Below are 18,091 nucleotides of genomic sequence, written 5' to 3'. Positions count from 1 at the left end.
GATTTTTTTTGTGTTGAAGTGGGGGTATTTATAGATGAAAATGTGAATTTTGGGGGGGAAAATTGAAAAATAAATTAAAAGTGGGTAGAAAATGGATATACTTTTTTGGGAAGTGGGATTTAAAAATGTTTTTTAAAATTAATTTCAATTTTTTATTAAAAATAATAAAAATTTGAATATGCCAACGGCTTAGCCGTTGGCAATCAGACAGCGCCACGTAAGGGTGCTTAGCGGCACGGACGTGCTCTTAGCTAAGAGCAGCGTCGTGCCGCTGGCACGGACGGACGGACGGCTTGTTTATTTAAAAACGTTTTTTAAAATTAATTTCAATTTTTTATTAAAAATAATAAAAATTTGAATATGCCAACGGCTAAGCCGTTGGCAATCAGACAGCGCCACGTAAGGGTGCTTAGCGGCATGACATATTTTATTTTTCTCGTGGTAACTAAAATGAGAAACGATATAATTATAGGCAATTTCGTGCTATGCGCAGTCAATTTTATTTTCTTCAAAATATGAAATATTTATTTTAAATAAAAAAATATTATTATGTAGGTCTATAATTGTAAATTTATTATAAACATATACTCACAATAATACATTTGATAAAAGTAGTAAATATTATTAGAAGTGGGGGTATTTATAGATGAAAATGTGAATTTTGGGGGAAAAAATTGAAAAATAAATTAAGTGGGTAGAAAATGGATATACCTTTTTTGGGAAGTGGGAAAATATTCTTTTTTATTTAAAAACATTTTTTAAAATTAATTTCAATTTTTTATTAAAAATAATAAAATTTTGAATATGCCAACGGCTTAGCCGTTGGCAATCAGACAGCGCCACGTAAGGGTGCTTAGCGGCACGGACGTGCTCTTAGCTAAGAGCAGCGCCGTGCCGCTGGCACGGACGGCTTTTTTTCAACCGTTATGGATGCTCTAATGAACTCGTTTCTAGTGCCCAAATTAAAGGAATATTAATAGCTTATAGTAAAACATAAAGAATACTGCTAAGAAAACATACCTCTTAGACATCTCTTTTCTCACTAAAAATCAAAAGTTAGAGAAAAATATAACTCTCGAAAACGTGCTTCTCAATCAGCCCCCCTCAATCTCTCATATTGAGCTCGAATTGGATCGACCTTATCAATCACACATATGAATGGACAATCTGAACAGTAGATTTGGAGCTCGATATTTGCCTGTAAATACACGAACTTTCAACATTTTTTGTTATTTCCCCTAAACTTTATTTTTTGAATATAAATGCATGAATTTAAACTTTTCTGATTTCCCCTCTAAATTAAAAATCAAAGCAGATGTGGCATATTAAAACTTACTAGTATCACCCACGTGCGTTGCACGACATATTTTATTTTTCTCGTGGTAACTAAAATGAGAAATGATATAATTATAGGCAATTTCGTGCTATGCACAGTCAATTTTATTTTCTTCAAAATATGAAATATTTATTTTAAATAAAAAAATATTATTATGTAGGTCTATAATTGTAAATTTATTATAAACATATACTCACAATAATACATTTGATAAAAGTAGTAAATATTATTAGTATATAAACATTACTTATTCTTAAGAAATCTATATATTTTACAAAAAAAATACTCCATTATTTAATAGTCGAGCTTCATTTCATTGCAATATAGTGACCCTATACACTAAAAATCCAAACCTTCGAAACTTAAATCCTAAACCCTTAACTTTATAATATACTCATCATGACCAACAAATGAGTCAAATATCAATAAAAAATTTCCTCTGTCTCAATTTTACTTTGTTGATCACTTATCTATTTTGAGTGTATTAGATTTGTATTCGATATCTTACACTGGGTCGGCCTACTTAATAATCCTTATTAAGAGTAGAGGTTTTTTTTTTACCTGAATCTTGTCTGTAAATCTGTTTATATGTTCATATCAAGAAAGTGTTTTACAATAGAGCTATGTGAACGGTAAACAAAAAAAATCATGCTTGCATCCATCCAAGCATCTATTCACCCAATGGTATTATTTATTGGAGCCGAAGTAGTGTTTTGTTAAAGCTAGACTTGTAAAAAAAAGTTTAAATATTAATTAACATCAGCTAAACAGAAAATGATCCTCCTAATAGGATTTAAAAGTGATAGTTTCATTATGATATAATTTAAAAATAGTTCTAACGTCACCAAATTATTTCTCACAACTTTAAAATTTAAATTGGTCTTAGATGTACTACTTTTTTGAGTTACTAATTTCGTCTTCATATACTACGATTTTTAAAATAAATAAGTATATTTGTATATAACTTTTTATTTATGAATACTAGTATACTACGATTTTTAAAATAAATAAGTGTATATAACTTTTTAAATAAATAAGTATATATTGCTATGATAAATTGTAAGTTTATAACATTGTATTAAATACGTATGTTAAACTATACTTTGCAAGTTTGGGTACATAAAATATTTTTAGTAGATACACAAAAATTTGTTGTATCCAAAAAGAAGATTAAAAAAACAATCAGAAGAGGAATGAAAATATTTATAAAGGGGAGTTTTGGGGGTATTTATGGAATTACCAAGAGAAATTACGGGGGGTATTTATGGAATTACAATTTAAACTTAAATATATAATTTAGATACTACTCCCTCCGTCCCAGAAAGATTGTCCCAGTTCATTTTTTGTACCCGTTTTGCAAAAATTATAATAAATAGGTAAAGTTGAAATAGAGTAAAATAAGAGAAAGAAAAATGTAGGTAAGACTATTCTCTACATTATTCTCTTTTACTTTACTATCTCTCTACTTTAACTATGTATTATTATTTTTGCAAAGCAAGTGTGGAAAAAGAATTTGGACAATCTTTTTGGGACGGAGGGAATATAATATAGCCATTTAAGAATGAAAACTATAATAATAAGTTAAGGCGTTTTCCATTCATGTGCATAAATAAATGACGTGAGTTATGGAATGTGATCATGGTTGCCCTTTGGCTTTTCAACTCTTATAGCCTTAAAATTGTTGTGTTTACATTTAAATTATGGAATCATTCTAGTAAATTGTATGTAGTAAATTTATGAGAATTACTCAATTAATATTCTATTTAAATAAACTACTTTATTGTTGGACCAGTGAGAAACAATTTATTTTCAAGTAGTAACACATATTCACAATTAACATTTTTTTTCAAGTGAATTATATTGATGTCACACAGTACTCTACAAATTCTTCAAAAACTTTTCACTTTTACTCTTTTCTAATTATCAAAAAGTTAAATATTAAAACTTTTTCGCTTTCTCAATTTTAATAAAAAATTAGTACTACTAATAAATTGCGTAAAGATGAACATTGTTTAGGGATGTCCCAATTCTCTTAAGACTGTTAAAATATTTAGATAAATTTTTTTAACCATATATAAATGATGCTCTAGCTATTACAATTGTAAAAAAAACAATCATAAGAGGAATGAAAATTACAATGAAAATATTAAAAAAAATACAAACTGTAAGTTCAGTCGAGGAAAGTCATCTTTCCACAAGACAAATTATGTTGTGCTAAGGCTCTCGGATTGACGTATTATCTCAAAAAATAAAACGACTCCCTCCTAGCATGTAGAAACACCTCAGACTCGCTACACACTGAAAAAATTGATGGAACTATGAAAATCAAGTAATACAACTCCTTATAAAATACGCAATGTAGAGCACTTGAGAAATGAGGGAGGATGCTTTTAGTGGTGTGTATTCCATATATAATTCCAAGCCTTTTATAGGCATAAAAATAAGAATATAGAAAGACACACCTTTAACAATAAAATTAAGATAATTAAGGTTATAAGAGTTGAAAAGCCAAAGGGCTACCATGGTCACATTCCATAACTCTTCCATAACTCACGTCATTTATTTATGCACATGAATGGAAAACGCCTTAACTTATTATTATAGTTTTCATTCTTAAATGGCTATATTATAGTATCTAAATTATATACTTAAGTTTAAATTGTAATTCTATAAATACCCCTGTAATTTCTCTTGGTAATTCCATAAATACCTCCAAAACTCCCCCTTTATATATGTATAGATAGATGTGGCAATTGAAACTATATTATTTTTATTTTACTATTTGAAAAAAATGAAATTAAAATTCCATATCATCACATTATTCACATCTTCTCTCCCATTCTTTGTCTCCTGCTCTTCTGTCATATTTTCTTGCCATCTTCTTTCTTCCCAAACATTTACCATGTCCAAATCCTTCATTTACTCAAAATGGATTTAAAATGAATAAGAATAAAAAACTACTCCAGATGGTCCTTGCATAATTCATCAATTTTCTCCATCGATTCTCACAATGGCACCGAGACCCTTCATATTTTCTTGAACTCCAACCTTTCTTGCTTCCCAAACCCTCACAAATAAGCTTAGAAATTGTAATAGAAATATGGTTTCTTTTCAACTGGAATTGCTATAAAATCATTTTCATTTATTATAGAAATTTGAAATGAAATTCGGGAAGAACGAAGTGAGAGAGATAAATGAGATGGCAGAATGATGATATGGAAGTTTAATTTCAATTTTTTTAATTTATAAAATAAAAATAATATAGTTGTAATATGCCACATCAGCTTTAATTTTTAATTTAGGGGAAAAATCAGAAAAGTTTAAAGTTCATGTATTTGTATTCAAAAAATAAAGTTTACGGAAAAAAACAAAATATGTTGAAAGTTCATGTATTTACAGGCAAATAACCCTAGTATAAACATAATGACCTCGTTTCTAGTGCCCAAATTAAAGGAATATTAATAGCTTATAGTAAAACATAAAGAATACTACTAAGAAAACATAACTCTTGGACATCTCTTTTCTCACTAAATATCAAAAGTTTGAGAAAAATATAACTCCAAAAACGAGCTTCTCATCACCCCCTCAATTTCTCATATTGAGCTCAAATTGGATCGACCTTATCAATCACACATATGAATGGACAATCTGAACAGTAGATCTGGAGATCGGATAACAGATGAAGACCAACTCACGGAATAATTGGTTATATGAGTTTCATTGTACTAGAATCGTTCTTAATTTGCCCAATCCATCGCGACCAATTTGACATTTCCAAATATACTTGTTTATACAAAATATAAAGTTAGATTATTTTTTATCAAGATAATAGGTAGCTACAATAATGAATAGACATCAAGAAAATGAAAAGAGTGGATAATTAAAGATACGTAAAAAGAGAATGTAGAATAGCATCAGCTTGATATCCACCCCACCAACTCCAATAAAATATTAAGATTTGTTATGATTAATTAAAGCATTGGGGGACAAAATTATTATGATTGCTAAAAACTCATGAAACTAATCCACATTCACATATATAGGATTAAAAAATAATTAGATGGTAATTCACCTTTTGATTAGTAGGGGCATGCACGTTTGTGGGTGGAAACAACATACCATCACACGTTTTCAAGAATCATTCACTACTTTAATTATTTAAGTACATATTTTTTGCCACATCAAAAATTCATTATTGATGAAAATCATTTACATAATTTACACTGAGTTGATAAGGTGATCAAATCCATAATTATGTAAAATATACTCTACTAGATATAGGTGTATACGCTTATTAATAGCCAAGAGCCCTATTTCTCCGTTGGCATGACCGTATCTTGCAATTGTATTAATTAATTAAAGTTAAATTATAATAAACTTAATTCAAAAGTATTAGTAATATTTTATAATTATAATTTTATTATCGCAGATATATCGGAACTTGATTTCAAGTGTAATTTATTTGTTAGATAATTATAAATATTTACATTTACAAGCAAGCCACCTAATATAAAATCATTCATATAAGGTTGACCCTTTTTAACTATGAACTATTCAACGATTAGGTTATATCCTATCATGGATATTGAATAATTTTAGAATATTAATTATTGTAAAATATGAGGAAATTTTGCATATTTTGTTTCCATATTTGTTTTTTCCTAATTTTATTCTATATTAATTTATTTAATTTATCTTTGGTACATTTTATTCTGTTTCCATATACTCCAATATTTAGATCCTATGTAAAAAATGTCACAATTATATTGAAAAGAATGAGAATATAAACAAAAAAAGAAAATAAAATCACTTCAATTTGCTCTCTTTATTTTCCAACACAAATCGATAATCAATCATCAATCTATTGCAGACTCCTCTCTCTCTCTCTCTCTCACACACACACACAGCGCACACACTCGCGAAATCCATTGTTTTGCTCTCCCAAAACTATTTGCCCGCCCCCCCTCCTTTTCCATCATCTCTTTCCCCAATTCTCGCTCATCTGTCTCCCCTTTGTATTGTTCGTTATCATCATTACTACCACTCTTTAGATTCGTTGATTTGCTAAAATACTCATCCTAATCAAAAGCTTACTCCGTGTTTATTTTGATCGGTTGTATTCTGGGTTTTGATCAATGATGAGTGATTTTGAGTTCGTGATTTAGGGTTCGTCTCGCCGACGATGTAGTTCGAGGAAATAAGGACTCGATCGATAACTTTTTGCTTATTTATTGATTCAATTGTGGGGAGTCCGACTTTTGGGATTTTTTTTGTTGCGTTATTTTTGGACTTTTTTTTGGCTCCGATTAGTTTTTCTATCAAAATTTCCGATTAAGGCGTAGTCGACAGGAGTTCTGTTGATTTTATTTTGGAACTTGGGGTTTTTTCTTAATCCGGCCAGTTGCCATGGATAATGTTGTGGGCGGAAAATTTAAGCTTGGGAGGAAAATTGGGTGCGGTTCATTCGGTGAACTCTTTTTAGGTATACCACCATTCGTCATTTAGTTGACTCCGTTGTTTGCTCTTGTTGGATTGCTGTAACGGGCTTGAATGTTTCTTCTGATAAACAAAGATATACTAATATATCTTTCTATATGTAGGCGTGAACATACAAAGTGGAGAAGAAGTAGCCATCAAGCTGGTATTTTTCTTTAGATTTTTCCATCATCTTGTTGAAGTTTGTGTTTAAGTGATGAATGTAGTGAGTTTCATGTATTTGTCCGCCCAATATATTTTGGCTTATCATGTCATCTTTGAAATTTGCAATTATCAATCTTGAGCGTGGGACTGACTTATAGGGTACTTATTCCGCTCTCATGATATTGTATTTCTCATCTTAATTGATGGAGTACTTAATAAAACTGAGACTTTGAAATACAGGTTAGAGGGTGCACTGTAAGTTTTTGCCCTTGTCTTAATGAGAATACGCATAGCACATGAACTTAAATAACCAAGTAAATGCTTGTTTGTCATGTGCTAAAATGAAGTTAATAGTGTGTGTATAATATATCTCACACACGGGCCTCATCAGAAATTACTGAAGATCTATGCATGAGTTGTCTTGCCATTATGTTTACTTATCTCTGATACTGTGTTGTATCCTTGTGCATTTAAGTTTTTATTTGTTTATTTATTAATGCTAAGAAGTTGCATCTTATTTGTACAGCCACCATTGATTTTTTTCATTGTTAGTAATATGGTTTTATTGTTGCTGCTGTTGGCAGGAGTCAGTGAAAACCAAGCACCCTCAGCTTCAGTACGAATCAAGAGTTTATATGATTCTCCAAGGAGGAAGTAAGTTGCTCCCTAATCCTAATCTCCTCAAACACACTCAAAATTTAAACACAGGCTACTGCATAGAGGCATATGTACCCTGATTAAGTGTATGCAACTGAGAAATCAGTTCTTGGACTGCTCTTCTTTTGTTTGTCAACACAGTAAGTTAATTTGAACATAAATCTAAAGTGTTTTGTCTCATATGTATAGCTGGCATTCCCAACTTGAAATGGTTTGGAGTTGAGGGCGAATATAGTATTATGGTGATAGACCTTCTAGGGCCAAGTCTGGAAGATCTATTCAACTATTGTAACCGGAAGTTTTCCTTGAAAACAGTGTTAATGCTCGCAGATCAGCTTGTAAGTGGTTGGGACTTTCAAAGCCCATTCGTCAGCTCTAATTTTTGGGGTATTCAGTTTACTGAAAAAAAAACTAAAAGTTGTTTTTAATTTGTAGATTAATAGAGTTGAGTACATGCACTCAAGAGGATTCCTTCACCGGGATATAAAGCCTGATAATTTTTTGATGGGCTTGGGTCGCAAAGCAAATCAGGTATGCCTTTTATTATATAGACATCATACTTTTATTTGTATTAGTGCTGAAGCCTGAAGTAATTACCTTGGCGTTGTTAATTTTTGGAGTACTTATTTCGAAGACTGTTGTTCTGATTTGTTAAATGAACTCATCCTCATCTCCAGGGATTATTTAAATTCTATATTACTCCAACAGTTTCTTTCTCCATTGCATCCCTTATAAGATGACCCTTCAGTCTCCAGTTTATGCAAGTGTTTTCACGAACATTTAATTTTGACTTTTGAGAAAGCAATTGATTTTCCATTTTTAAATAAATTGGCTGAGAAGCCCCCATGACGTGATTGCAAATATTGCTGGTAGGTCAAAAGACATTTGAGGAATAGTTTTTTGAAAAAGTATTTACCTGTAAATTCCATAACTTTCTCCATATTCTAGTATTGCATATCAGTTTTAAAATCTATCTGTAAATAACTGAACAATTGATTTTTTTTTCTAATTTGGCAACCAATCAAAATTCCAGCCCTTACATGGCACTATCGGACGTCAACCAAAACGATGTGATATTGCAGGCAAACAGTGTTGTATTATACAGTACTAAGGAATTTTCCTATGATTAAAAGCAGAGTTTCTATTTTCATTTCAATTTTGGGCTGAAATCTCTAACTTATAGTATTTATCAGTTATCACACAAAGTGGCTTCTGACGAATTGTTATCTCCGTGCTTGTGTCTTCTACTTGTCACAATATTGGTATTTATTTTGCAGGTTTATGTCATTGACTTTGGTCTTGCCAAAAAGTATAGGGATCTTCAGACTCATAAGCACATACCCTATAGGTACCTTTACATATCTTTCCATGGTTTCCGTTTGTGCAGCATTATAGTGTGCATATGTTCTATACACTCTTATTTCTTAATTGGCAGTGGCACCACTTACTTTGCCAGAATTTTTTTATTTTAATTGCAAGAAAATGGCTGCGCTAACGTGCAATGGCTTTCTGTGAGCCCTAAAGTACTTTTTTCCAAAGTGGAAGCATGTAGAGGAATTAGAAGACCAGTTGAACAATACTGAAGTTCTTTTGTTTTTATTGGCATATGGCATCTGCTCATTAGTTTTTTTCACTACATGGCTCAGTTGGTTGAGCCAAGAAATACTGGATTTCAAAGGATTCCAGCAACCTTGGTAAAATTAATTAAGATTATGTAGTTTGGCAAAGTTTAAGACCTGAAAGGTTGAGAAATATGAATTATTCATTTCAAATTTACACTTCCTCTCCTGATGACAGATAGATACTTACGTTGAAGCATGATAAACATCTTTGATGTCTACTAAAATTTTCTTTTGTTATGGGTTTTATGCCTTCCTGTCCCTTAATTGACCATGGCAACTTACTAAGAATCTTGATTTGATCACAAGTTAGTTTTGCCTTTTTTGGTAATCGACCATTTCTGCAATTTAATATTTGACTCGACGTTCTTACTATTCCCCCTTTAACATTTGATTCCAGGGAAAATAAGAATCTCACTGGTACAGCTCGCTATGCCAGTGTCAATACACACCTTGGGGTTGGTGAGTAATGTATTGTATTAGAATGTTTATTCCTTCTTCGAGATTTGATCAAATTTCCATAATTTTATTTTGTATATTATTCATGTATTCAGAACAAAGCCGAAGGGACGATTTGGAATCTCTGGGTTATGTCCTAATGTACTTCCTGAGAGGCAGGTTGGTGATATGTGTGTTAAGACAGCTCGTGTATCTTTTGAAATAATAAAAAATAATTATAATAAATAAAGGATATTGTAATTAATATTTATCAAATCTTTTTGTCATCTTGCCTTCCTTGTTTTGAATTATTATCTAACAAGTGTTCAAGTTTACTTCTTTTCCTTATTCTGTATATGTTCTTGGCAGTCTCCCTTGGCAGGGATTAAAAGCTGGCACCAAAAAGCAGAAATATGACAGGATCAGTGAGAAGAAAATGTTAACTCCTATAGAGGTCTATATTCACTGTGCTATTTACATTTTTTATTGTTGTTGGTTATGCATGTTTTGCTGCATTTGCTAATATTCTAAATTTGGTGATAGCGTGAAAATAAATCGTAAGTACCTGTTCTATTTTTTACTACATGATTTCTCTTTGTAATGGTGATGGAGAATTGATGGAGGCTGTGTTTTTAATTTATCTAATGAATGCTTTCTCCATTTCTCATGATTAAACCATTTGAATATAATTTTGCTGTCTAAAAGGTCCTAGTATATTATATTTCTTAATTTACTTTCTATCTTTATTTTTTACTACTACTAAAAAATTACCTAGTTTTTATTTCACCAAGTGTTTGCAACCAACCTGCCTTGCTTCTTGTCATGGGTCCTCATCATGTTAATAAACATGTCAGTATGTTGGATATTCCTAAACACGCTCTGAACTGTATAATATAGTCTTTCTGTTGTGAAACCTTACTTCCATGTTTTCAGATGCTCTTGGTTTTCTTCACCACCTAGTTTCTTTTTGCGTGGCTGCGTCAGTAGGATTTAGTTAACAATAGTATCTCAATTTTTGAAAACTACATAAAATGTACCAGGGTTGTGCATATCATGCATGGGAGAAGCAGAGCGTGTATGAGTTTTCTATTGTGCTATTGTCTGATCCAAAATATTCTAAGGACTAAATTTCTATCTTTTTTGGGGTTTATCTTGCTACAAGCACTTAATCAGTCACAGAAAGTTTAACTTGATCATATTTACCACAGGTGCTGTGCAAATCATATCCATCAGAATTCATATCTTACTTTCACTATTGTCGGTCATTAAGATTCGAGGACAAGCCAGATTATTCTTATTTGAAGAGGCTATTCCGAGACCTATTTATTCGTGAAGGTAGCAAATAGTCTAATTGTGTCTTGATCTTGTGTGCTCCTAAAATATTTCTTGTTAAGAAGTTTTTCTGGTATTTAGCTGTTCACTTCCTCCTTGAGTATCTTGTAATTCAGCATGCACTTGCTGACATTTATGCAGGTTACCAATTTGACTATGTGTTTGACTGGACTATGTTGAAGTATCCACAAATTGGTTCAAGTTCCAGAACTAGGGTGAGTTTTTGGCTTTTCACATCCTTGCTTTGTGTACTTGATGGTGTGAACCTAACAGCTTATTGGCTATTGGCTTGCATACAGAATATCCCTGGTAATCCTGTTACTGGACCCTCTGGTGAAAGACCAGGTAGAACATCAGGTATACCCCCTCACCCTAACTCGTAATGTAGTATATACATTTGCAGACTAAGTCAACTGAAATGGATGCTGGATTAAGTCTTGTCAGCTTCTCATGAATTTTCCGCATTTTACATAGGGCAAGATCTTCGAGAAAAGTTCTCAGGTGCAGTCGAAGCTTTCTCTAGAAGAAATGCTACAAGTACTGGTCGGTATGGTGAACAGTCTAGACACAGGACATCTGAAGATGCACCTTCATCGATGAATGTGGTACCTTTTCTTTCCCATTCTGAAAAAAAATCAGCTATGAAGTAACATGCTTGTTAAATTTTTCTGCACTTGTGTCTCCTAGAAGCTGTTTTGTGCTGCTCCCTGCCCCCATTCGGCAGGTGACGACCCTGTATCTAAAATTGAAACTCAAAGAAAGGGTCTAATAGGAAAGAGTAAAGGACAGAATCTATGTTTTAATGGCCAAACATGCGCTGCAGCTGCACATCTACGTGCCGTACTTGAGTAAACTGTTAATTTTGGACTTTAAATTGTGAGTTAATTTTATTTTTTCTCAAATGCAGCAACCAGATTCAGAGAAGGGCCGCACATCGCGAAATGGCAGCTCTTCGAAGAGAGCAGCTGTTTCAAGTACCAGACCAAGCTCATCCGGTGAAGCCATTGATGGCCGCGCAGGCAAATTGGTCCCGAGTGGCGGTCGCATATCAACCACGCAAAGAATTCAACCTGGTGCTGAGCAGAAACCATCATCAGTCTTCACTCGCGCAGCTAAAGGCACTCGTGATGATCCCTTACGGAGCTTTGAGTTCCTCTCTATCAGGAAGTAATACCAGTGGCTCTTTTGAAAAGTAATGTGAAGTTGACAAAGGCCACCTATTTATGGGATCTTCACGTCATCTATAATCCTTGTAAATGTGAAATGTGTCGTAGACAATTGTTGATGCTCATCCATCCTTCCATTTGAGCATGTTTTTTTGTGAAGAGTTATTTTATGTTACTACACAATGTGTATGCTCATCCAAGGAATTGATGAGTTAAATGTGCACCACTTTTCTATCTTTACAAGACAAAATTGTAGCTATAATAAACGTTTGCGTACCTCCATACACGTTGCCATATTCTTATACTATTAACTGTTTTTAACTTTTCATAATAGTTGTTCAAAAATGTGCCTCACTGCTTCAGACTTGCAGAAGGCCAGAAACCAGACGACGATGGCTGAAACCGTTTTGGGTCCAATATACTTAAATATATATACAAATGTCGAACTCAAGGGAATATTGTTTTATGCATCGTAACAATTGTTATTGTCATCGTAAAACAACATCAGAGATGCTACATCAACTTAAACGAGACAGAATACCTCCTCAAACTTCCTGAACATACCATAAACACCTAATTTTATGGAATTTGAAACAATTTTACTGCGTTTAAGAAACCCTAACAATTGTTATCATCATCGTAAAACCAAGTCAAAGATGTTACACAAACATTTGGTAACATTGGATTAAAACTATTCCATGTTAACCACTAGGAAAAAATTTGATAGACACCGAAGGAGGACAAACACTGCTAGTCAATAAATAACTATGTGCACAATTGTGATGTTAAATGGAAATTGCAGCACCCAATCCAATAATTCAAGGATTCCTGAGGGCAGCCAGCCTCTTCTCGAGTTCATCAACATTTGAACTACAAGATAAGGACGGCAGTTGAGGTGATATCTAGGAAATGGAATGTGAGTTCAAGTGCAACAACAATTTTTTATACCTGCTGGCACCTTCAGTGTTCTTCCCAGCAATTTTTCCTTTAGGGGCAGATGATAACTGAAATAAATGGAACTTGCATGATAATTGCCCAGGAAAAAAAAAAAAGAAACTCATTGAGACATAGGGTGCTGAAAAGATAAAAAACCTGTGAAGCAACATCAACACCAATTTCATCTAGCACCTGGTATATTTCATCATAGAAAAGTAAATTAGCATATGTGGTACATAAGAGATGTATAATGTATAACGGTAGCTAAAACAACGCTTTTTGAACATCTGATGCATTTCATTATATGATCTGCAGACACCTCACAAGTAAATCACAATTTATAAAACTTGAATGCTCACTCTAATTAGTGAAGAGTAGCGGGAAACTAGAAAAATTAGTTATTCCATTAAAAATTGCTATAGGTATCAACAATATAAAGGGACCTAAATGTCTCTGTTAAATATATCATATTATAGACATTTACTGCAATGGCACGCTGAAAGATTAGGAGCCTTTAGTCAAGATGTGATAGGTAGAATACCCTTTTACAGTTTTTTTTTGTTTTCATATTAGTTTGTTAAGATCTTTCTGATTCAAAATCCTAACTGGAAGAATTAATTGGTGTCTACTACTGTATACGAAAATAGAAGATAGCCATGAATCAATATTTTGACCAATCTATATCGGTGATTAAGTTGAAAATATCACCAGGTTTGTCAACTCTTCTGTCTCATCCTCAGCCTCATCATTATCCAAAGCATCATCAATGGCATCTGACATCATTTCAGTCTACAGGTACAAATACACACGGCAAAATGGCCACAGAGAGAAAAATGTTAACTCACATGCCGGAGGATATCTTATCTTACAGAAGACATATAGGGACTCACAGTCATATCCATTTGTGCTGATTGCCTTTGGAATTCCTGAATCACCTTCGCCTGTTTTGCCGGAGCCATTTGCTGCAATCACGTGCACCATCATAATACGAATCAAAGCTAAGTCAATCAGCCACACCACCAAGTAATTCCTATTGAACTTGTGGCTACAGTTTTCATATAGACATTGAATATGATTATTTGTTCTACCTTATTCATTGCTGACATAGCTTTACTGGCACCCTTCATACCAACAGCTACAGAAGTTTGTGCCGACATCGCCTGTGATTGAAAAACCCCTCCTAATTAGCTATATCTCACAGCTGGATCACTTAACAAGAAACATATAATCAGATTGCATACCTGAGTATGAGTCGCTATACCTCTCATCTGAGCTCGACTACTCTGTAAGTTGGCTATTTGTTGCCGAAGCCGGATTAATTGGCGTGCAAGAATTTTGGTTGCAGCCTAGACATACATGAAGAAACAAAAGATATAATTATTCTGTGCGGTTTTTCTAAGTGTTAACAGAGTCCTTAGTGTGTGTAGTGCTTATAAACCATATTAAAACATACATCATTCCCTGTTTTAGCAGTTCTTTTAATCTCAGCAACAAGCTTCTTTTCCTGTATCATCAACAATCATCCCATGCCCTTAATAAAATTAAAAAATTAGAGATATTGCATCAAGAAGCACAACATACCTCTAGTTGCAATGTGTTGATCTCCTTCTCCATGCCTAAATCAAAATCAGAGATGAAACTAGTGTGCATATGATATGAATCAAGTAACTGTAGCTGTAAGATCAATTAATCACAGGATTTAACAAAAAAAAAAAAAACCTCTGGTAGCGTTGGTCATTTGTCGTTTACTCTCCCGGACCGCCTCTGCAATCGAGCAGCACAAAAATTGAGAGAATTTAATGAAAAGATAAGATCGAGAATCTAATTTGAAGAAGTATTGAAGTGAATTGATGATGTACGGCAAACAAACCTCGGGGAGTAGGTTTTTTGGAGAAGATGTTCATTTTGATCAAAACTGTTATCGTCTCTTCTCTGTCTCGCGGCAGAAAGGAAGGATGCGACGAATTTTAATCTTATTGTGCATTCTCATGGTTTAAGTGAAATAGTTTTCATAAAAATTATATTTGAATTGAGATTATATTATGATCATATCATGTGGAATAATTTTATATTAACAATTAGTTTGATTAATCTGATTAAACCGGTGATGAAATTTAATCTTAACAACTTCGCCAACGAAATGTTAATCTTTGACTGATTAAGTCTAATTTTTATAAAAACTAGTTTAGACTTAGACGAATGAAGGATAAAGTCAGTATTCCTTCAATTCCAATTTCCACATTATTTGGTAAGTTTGGACACAAAATTGAAATCAAATTAAAAAGAAATAAAACGATAAAGATTAAATGTATTATTTTTTATATAAATAAAAATGAATCTAGTAATACAGAATCATTTGAAATGAAATAATGACTCCGGCTATAACTTGGGATGGAAGAGGTATATTTTAGACCAATATTGCAAATTAAGAGAATTACTTTCCACAACTTTTATACTTACTTGTAGAATAGCAACTGTGATAAGAAATTTATAAGATTCCCGAGTAAAATTAATTAGTGATAAATAAAGGGGTTCATGAAATTTATAATAGTTATTTATATGGAATATTATTATAATTAATTTTGTTTTAATTTAGACTTTTTTCTAACCTATTAATAAAAGTCGCACCAATTTAAAGTTTATTTCGAGTGACTTAATAGTATATAATAATTTCACTCTTCCTTTTACAAAATTGTGAGATGTTACTTTTATTTCATTTGTCATGTTATGATTGTGTAATATTTACTAATATGACATTAAAAATACACATATGGAAAGATTATTAATTATAACTTGCATATGCATTTACAGATTAACTAAAACAATCATAAACTCAAACGCCATTCATTTGCCAACAGCAATGTTACGATCGTGCAATATTTACTAATTTGACACTGAAAATACACAGAAAGATTATTAAGCATAACTTGCATATGCATTTAGAGATTGACTAAAACAATTATAAACTCAAAACGCTACTATGCTGGAAAAGATTGATAAAGTGCCAACGGCATTAAGGAGATATGCTCCCAATTCAACAAGCAAAAATATAAAACCTTCATGTTCAAACATAAATGAGCAAAATTGGAGTATCCTTACATTTGCAAAGTATTCAAGAACAATTTCCAAAATCCTAAGCCAAATTCTCATAAACCACAGAACTTATGCTTTCTAAGATGCAGTCTCTTTCTTAAGTTTTGCAAGCTCCTGCCTGACAACACCAGCCTTCTGCAAAAGCCAAAAAAAAACATATTTCAGACTTCTAGTAGATGTTCAAGAAACGAAACAAAAGCATTTCACTCCCTAACAGACATTCATAGTTAACAAATACATATGATGTCATAGTTTGATTCAAACCTTGATCTTGGCGAGCATCAGCTTGAAGCGGTCAAAGTCATTAAGAGAGGCTCTTCTCTTCTGAACAATGAGCTTCCTTCCCCATGAGCTCTTTTCCCATTTGCCTTTGACATCTGCAAGAGCAATCACTAAATTATCAACACAATCAATGCATCTTAGAGATGTGAGATTTTCTTATTAAATACACACCAGCAGCTTCCATAGCAGCAACAAGAGCTTTCTTCTTTGGAACTCTTTTGATGTCAATCTTGATGTCTGTAAGAGAAAGCCTCTTGAAGTTAATCTGGCTACGTACCATGTCTGGGGAATCAACAAGGGCCTGTCAATTTAGGCAAACAGATGATGAGAAAACAACCATTACAGCACTGATATGATAAAACAGTGCAGACGACAAGTACTAACAACAACTGTAGATATTCAAGCGCATCCTTCAAAAGGTGCACAGGAAGCCAAGCATCAATAACTCAACAGATTAGGGTTATTACACTTCATAAAAAAAAGTTTTATCTTTGTTTTATGAGTTTATGTTAGTACAAAAAGTTTGAAATTTGCACACATGATACAAAAAGTAACTCCACATTTAAAACATTCTGTTAGGCAGGCAAACCTTTGACCATGTAAGGGTGCAAAACATGAAATTATGATGACACTTATGTACATGAAAGAAGATCGAAATTCTTTGTATAACTTCAAATTTTCTGCACTGAGTGATGACACTTTCGTACATGAAACGAGAACAAAACTCTTGGTATAACTTCAAATTTTTTTTTGAACTGAGTTATAAGAATAGTGTAATTTTTCCAAAAGGATTAATAGCAATATTAGACTAGACAGAACGAAATCCACGTGCATTAATGCAAGTATTAAGTATTTAGCATCATTTGATAAGAAAACCGTAATCCTATAATAGATGCTAATGCAAGTACTAGCTAGTATTTGGCATCATTTGATAAGAAAACCGTAATACTAAAATAGATGCCAATCCAGAATGAACATCGAACGGATAAAACCACGCTGAGATAAATTACAGATTACAGATACAATCTCACTGAAGAAACTAAAATATGAAGTAGTACTACGACTACATAGCAACTAGTAAATTATCGCGATGAAAGAAAACAGGTAATCAACAGAACGTGGTGAATTAGTAAAAAATACTCCATGAAAACTAAAACCGTCCTATTTCCTAATGACGAAATTCAACCTAGCTAAAAAAATTAAGTAATGCATACCCGGTTCTGATCGACGATATCGACAATGACGACAAGCTTGCCGTAGTCCTCGCCGTAATTGACAAGGGCTACCCTTCCAATCTCCGCGAACCTCTTAAACGTCTACACAGAAAGACAATCAAATCAACACTCATAATGATCACCATTTCTACACACATATTTTAGACAGAGAAAGAGAGGGAGACTAACCATGATGAGAAGCGATCAGCTGAGGAGGAGGAGGAGATGCAGGGTTTGGAGTGAGAGCGGAAGCGTTGGAAGCGAGGTTTTGTGAAGGGAATTAGGGCTTGGAAGAGTATATGTTGGGTTTCAGAATTTGGGCCTTTAATTTCAAAGCTCGGCCCAGTTAGTTAAATAGCTGGTAATTTAACAAATATA

General features: G+C 32.9%; 3 protein-coding genes across 3 annotated transcripts; 1 reads left to right on the top strand and 2 right to left on the bottom strand.

Moving 5' to 3' along the window:
- Nucleotides 1-6,192: 6,192 nt before the first annotated feature.
- On the top strand, nucleotides 6,193-12,470 carry LOC125221984 (casein kinase 1-like protein 9). The gene is made up of 14 exons (XM_048124352.1): nucleotides 6,193-6,818; nucleotides 6,937-6,977; nucleotides 7,561-7,630; nucleotides 7,823-7,971; nucleotides 8,069-8,164; nucleotides 8,911-8,981; nucleotides 9,653-9,714; nucleotides 9,807-9,870; nucleotides 10,060-10,144; nucleotides 10,899-11,025; nucleotides 11,164-11,237; nucleotides 11,322-11,379; nucleotides 11,497-11,627; nucleotides 11,930-12,470. The coding sequence occupies exons 1-14, from the start codon at nucleotides 6,743-6,745 to the stop codon at nucleotides 12,191-12,193; spliced, it is 1,368 nt and encodes a 455-aa protein (XP_047980309.1). The 5' UTR covers nucleotides 6,193-6,742; the 3' UTR covers nucleotides 12,194-12,470.
- Nucleotides 12,471-12,730: 260 nt separating this feature from the next.
- Nucleotides 12,731-15,122, bottom strand: LOC125221985 (vacuolar protein sorting-associated protein 2 homolog 3-like). Its single transcript, XM_048124353.1, has 11 exons — nucleotides 14,995-15,122; nucleotides 14,844-14,888; nucleotides 14,706-14,740; nucleotides 14,578-14,628; nucleotides 14,366-14,470; nucleotides 14,213-14,284; nucleotides 14,015-14,086; nucleotides 13,833-13,913; nucleotides 13,281-13,316; nucleotides 13,137-13,192; nucleotides 12,731-13,058 (listed from the first exon to the last, which is right to left on the bottom strand). Exons 1-11 carry the CDS (start codon nucleotides 15,026-15,028, stop codon nucleotides 13,007-13,009), a joined length of 639 nt encoding a protein of 212 aa, XP_047980310.1. The 5' UTR covers nucleotides 15,029-15,122; the 3' UTR covers nucleotides 12,731-13,006.
- Nucleotides 15,123-16,157: 1,035 nt separating this feature from the next.
- Nucleotides 16,158-18,053, bottom strand: LOC125221989 (60S ribosomal protein L14-2). The gene is made up of 5 exons (XM_048124358.1): nucleotides 17,903-18,053; nucleotides 17,714-17,815; nucleotides 16,671-16,800; nucleotides 16,482-16,594; nucleotides 16,158-16,352 (listed from the first exon to the last, which is right to left on the bottom strand). Exons 1-5 carry the CDS (start codon nucleotides 17,903-17,905, stop codon nucleotides 16,296-16,298), a joined length of 405 nt encoding a protein of 134 aa, XP_047980315.1. The 5' UTR covers nucleotides 17,906-18,053; the 3' UTR covers nucleotides 16,158-16,295.
- Between the last annotated feature and the right edge of the window lie 38 nt (nucleotides 18,054-18,091).

Source organism: Salvia hispanica, chromosome 4 (genome assembly GCF_023119035.1).
Source record: "Salvia hispanica cultivar TCC Black 2014 chromosome 4, UniMelb_Shisp_WGS_1.0, whole genome shotgun sequence".
In the NCBI taxonomy this organism is placed as follows: domain Eukaryota; kingdom Viridiplantae; phylum Streptophyta; class Magnoliopsida; order Lamiales; family Lamiaceae; genus Salvia; species Salvia hispanica.
This window is presented reverse-complemented; position numbering and strand designations above follow the sequence as displayed.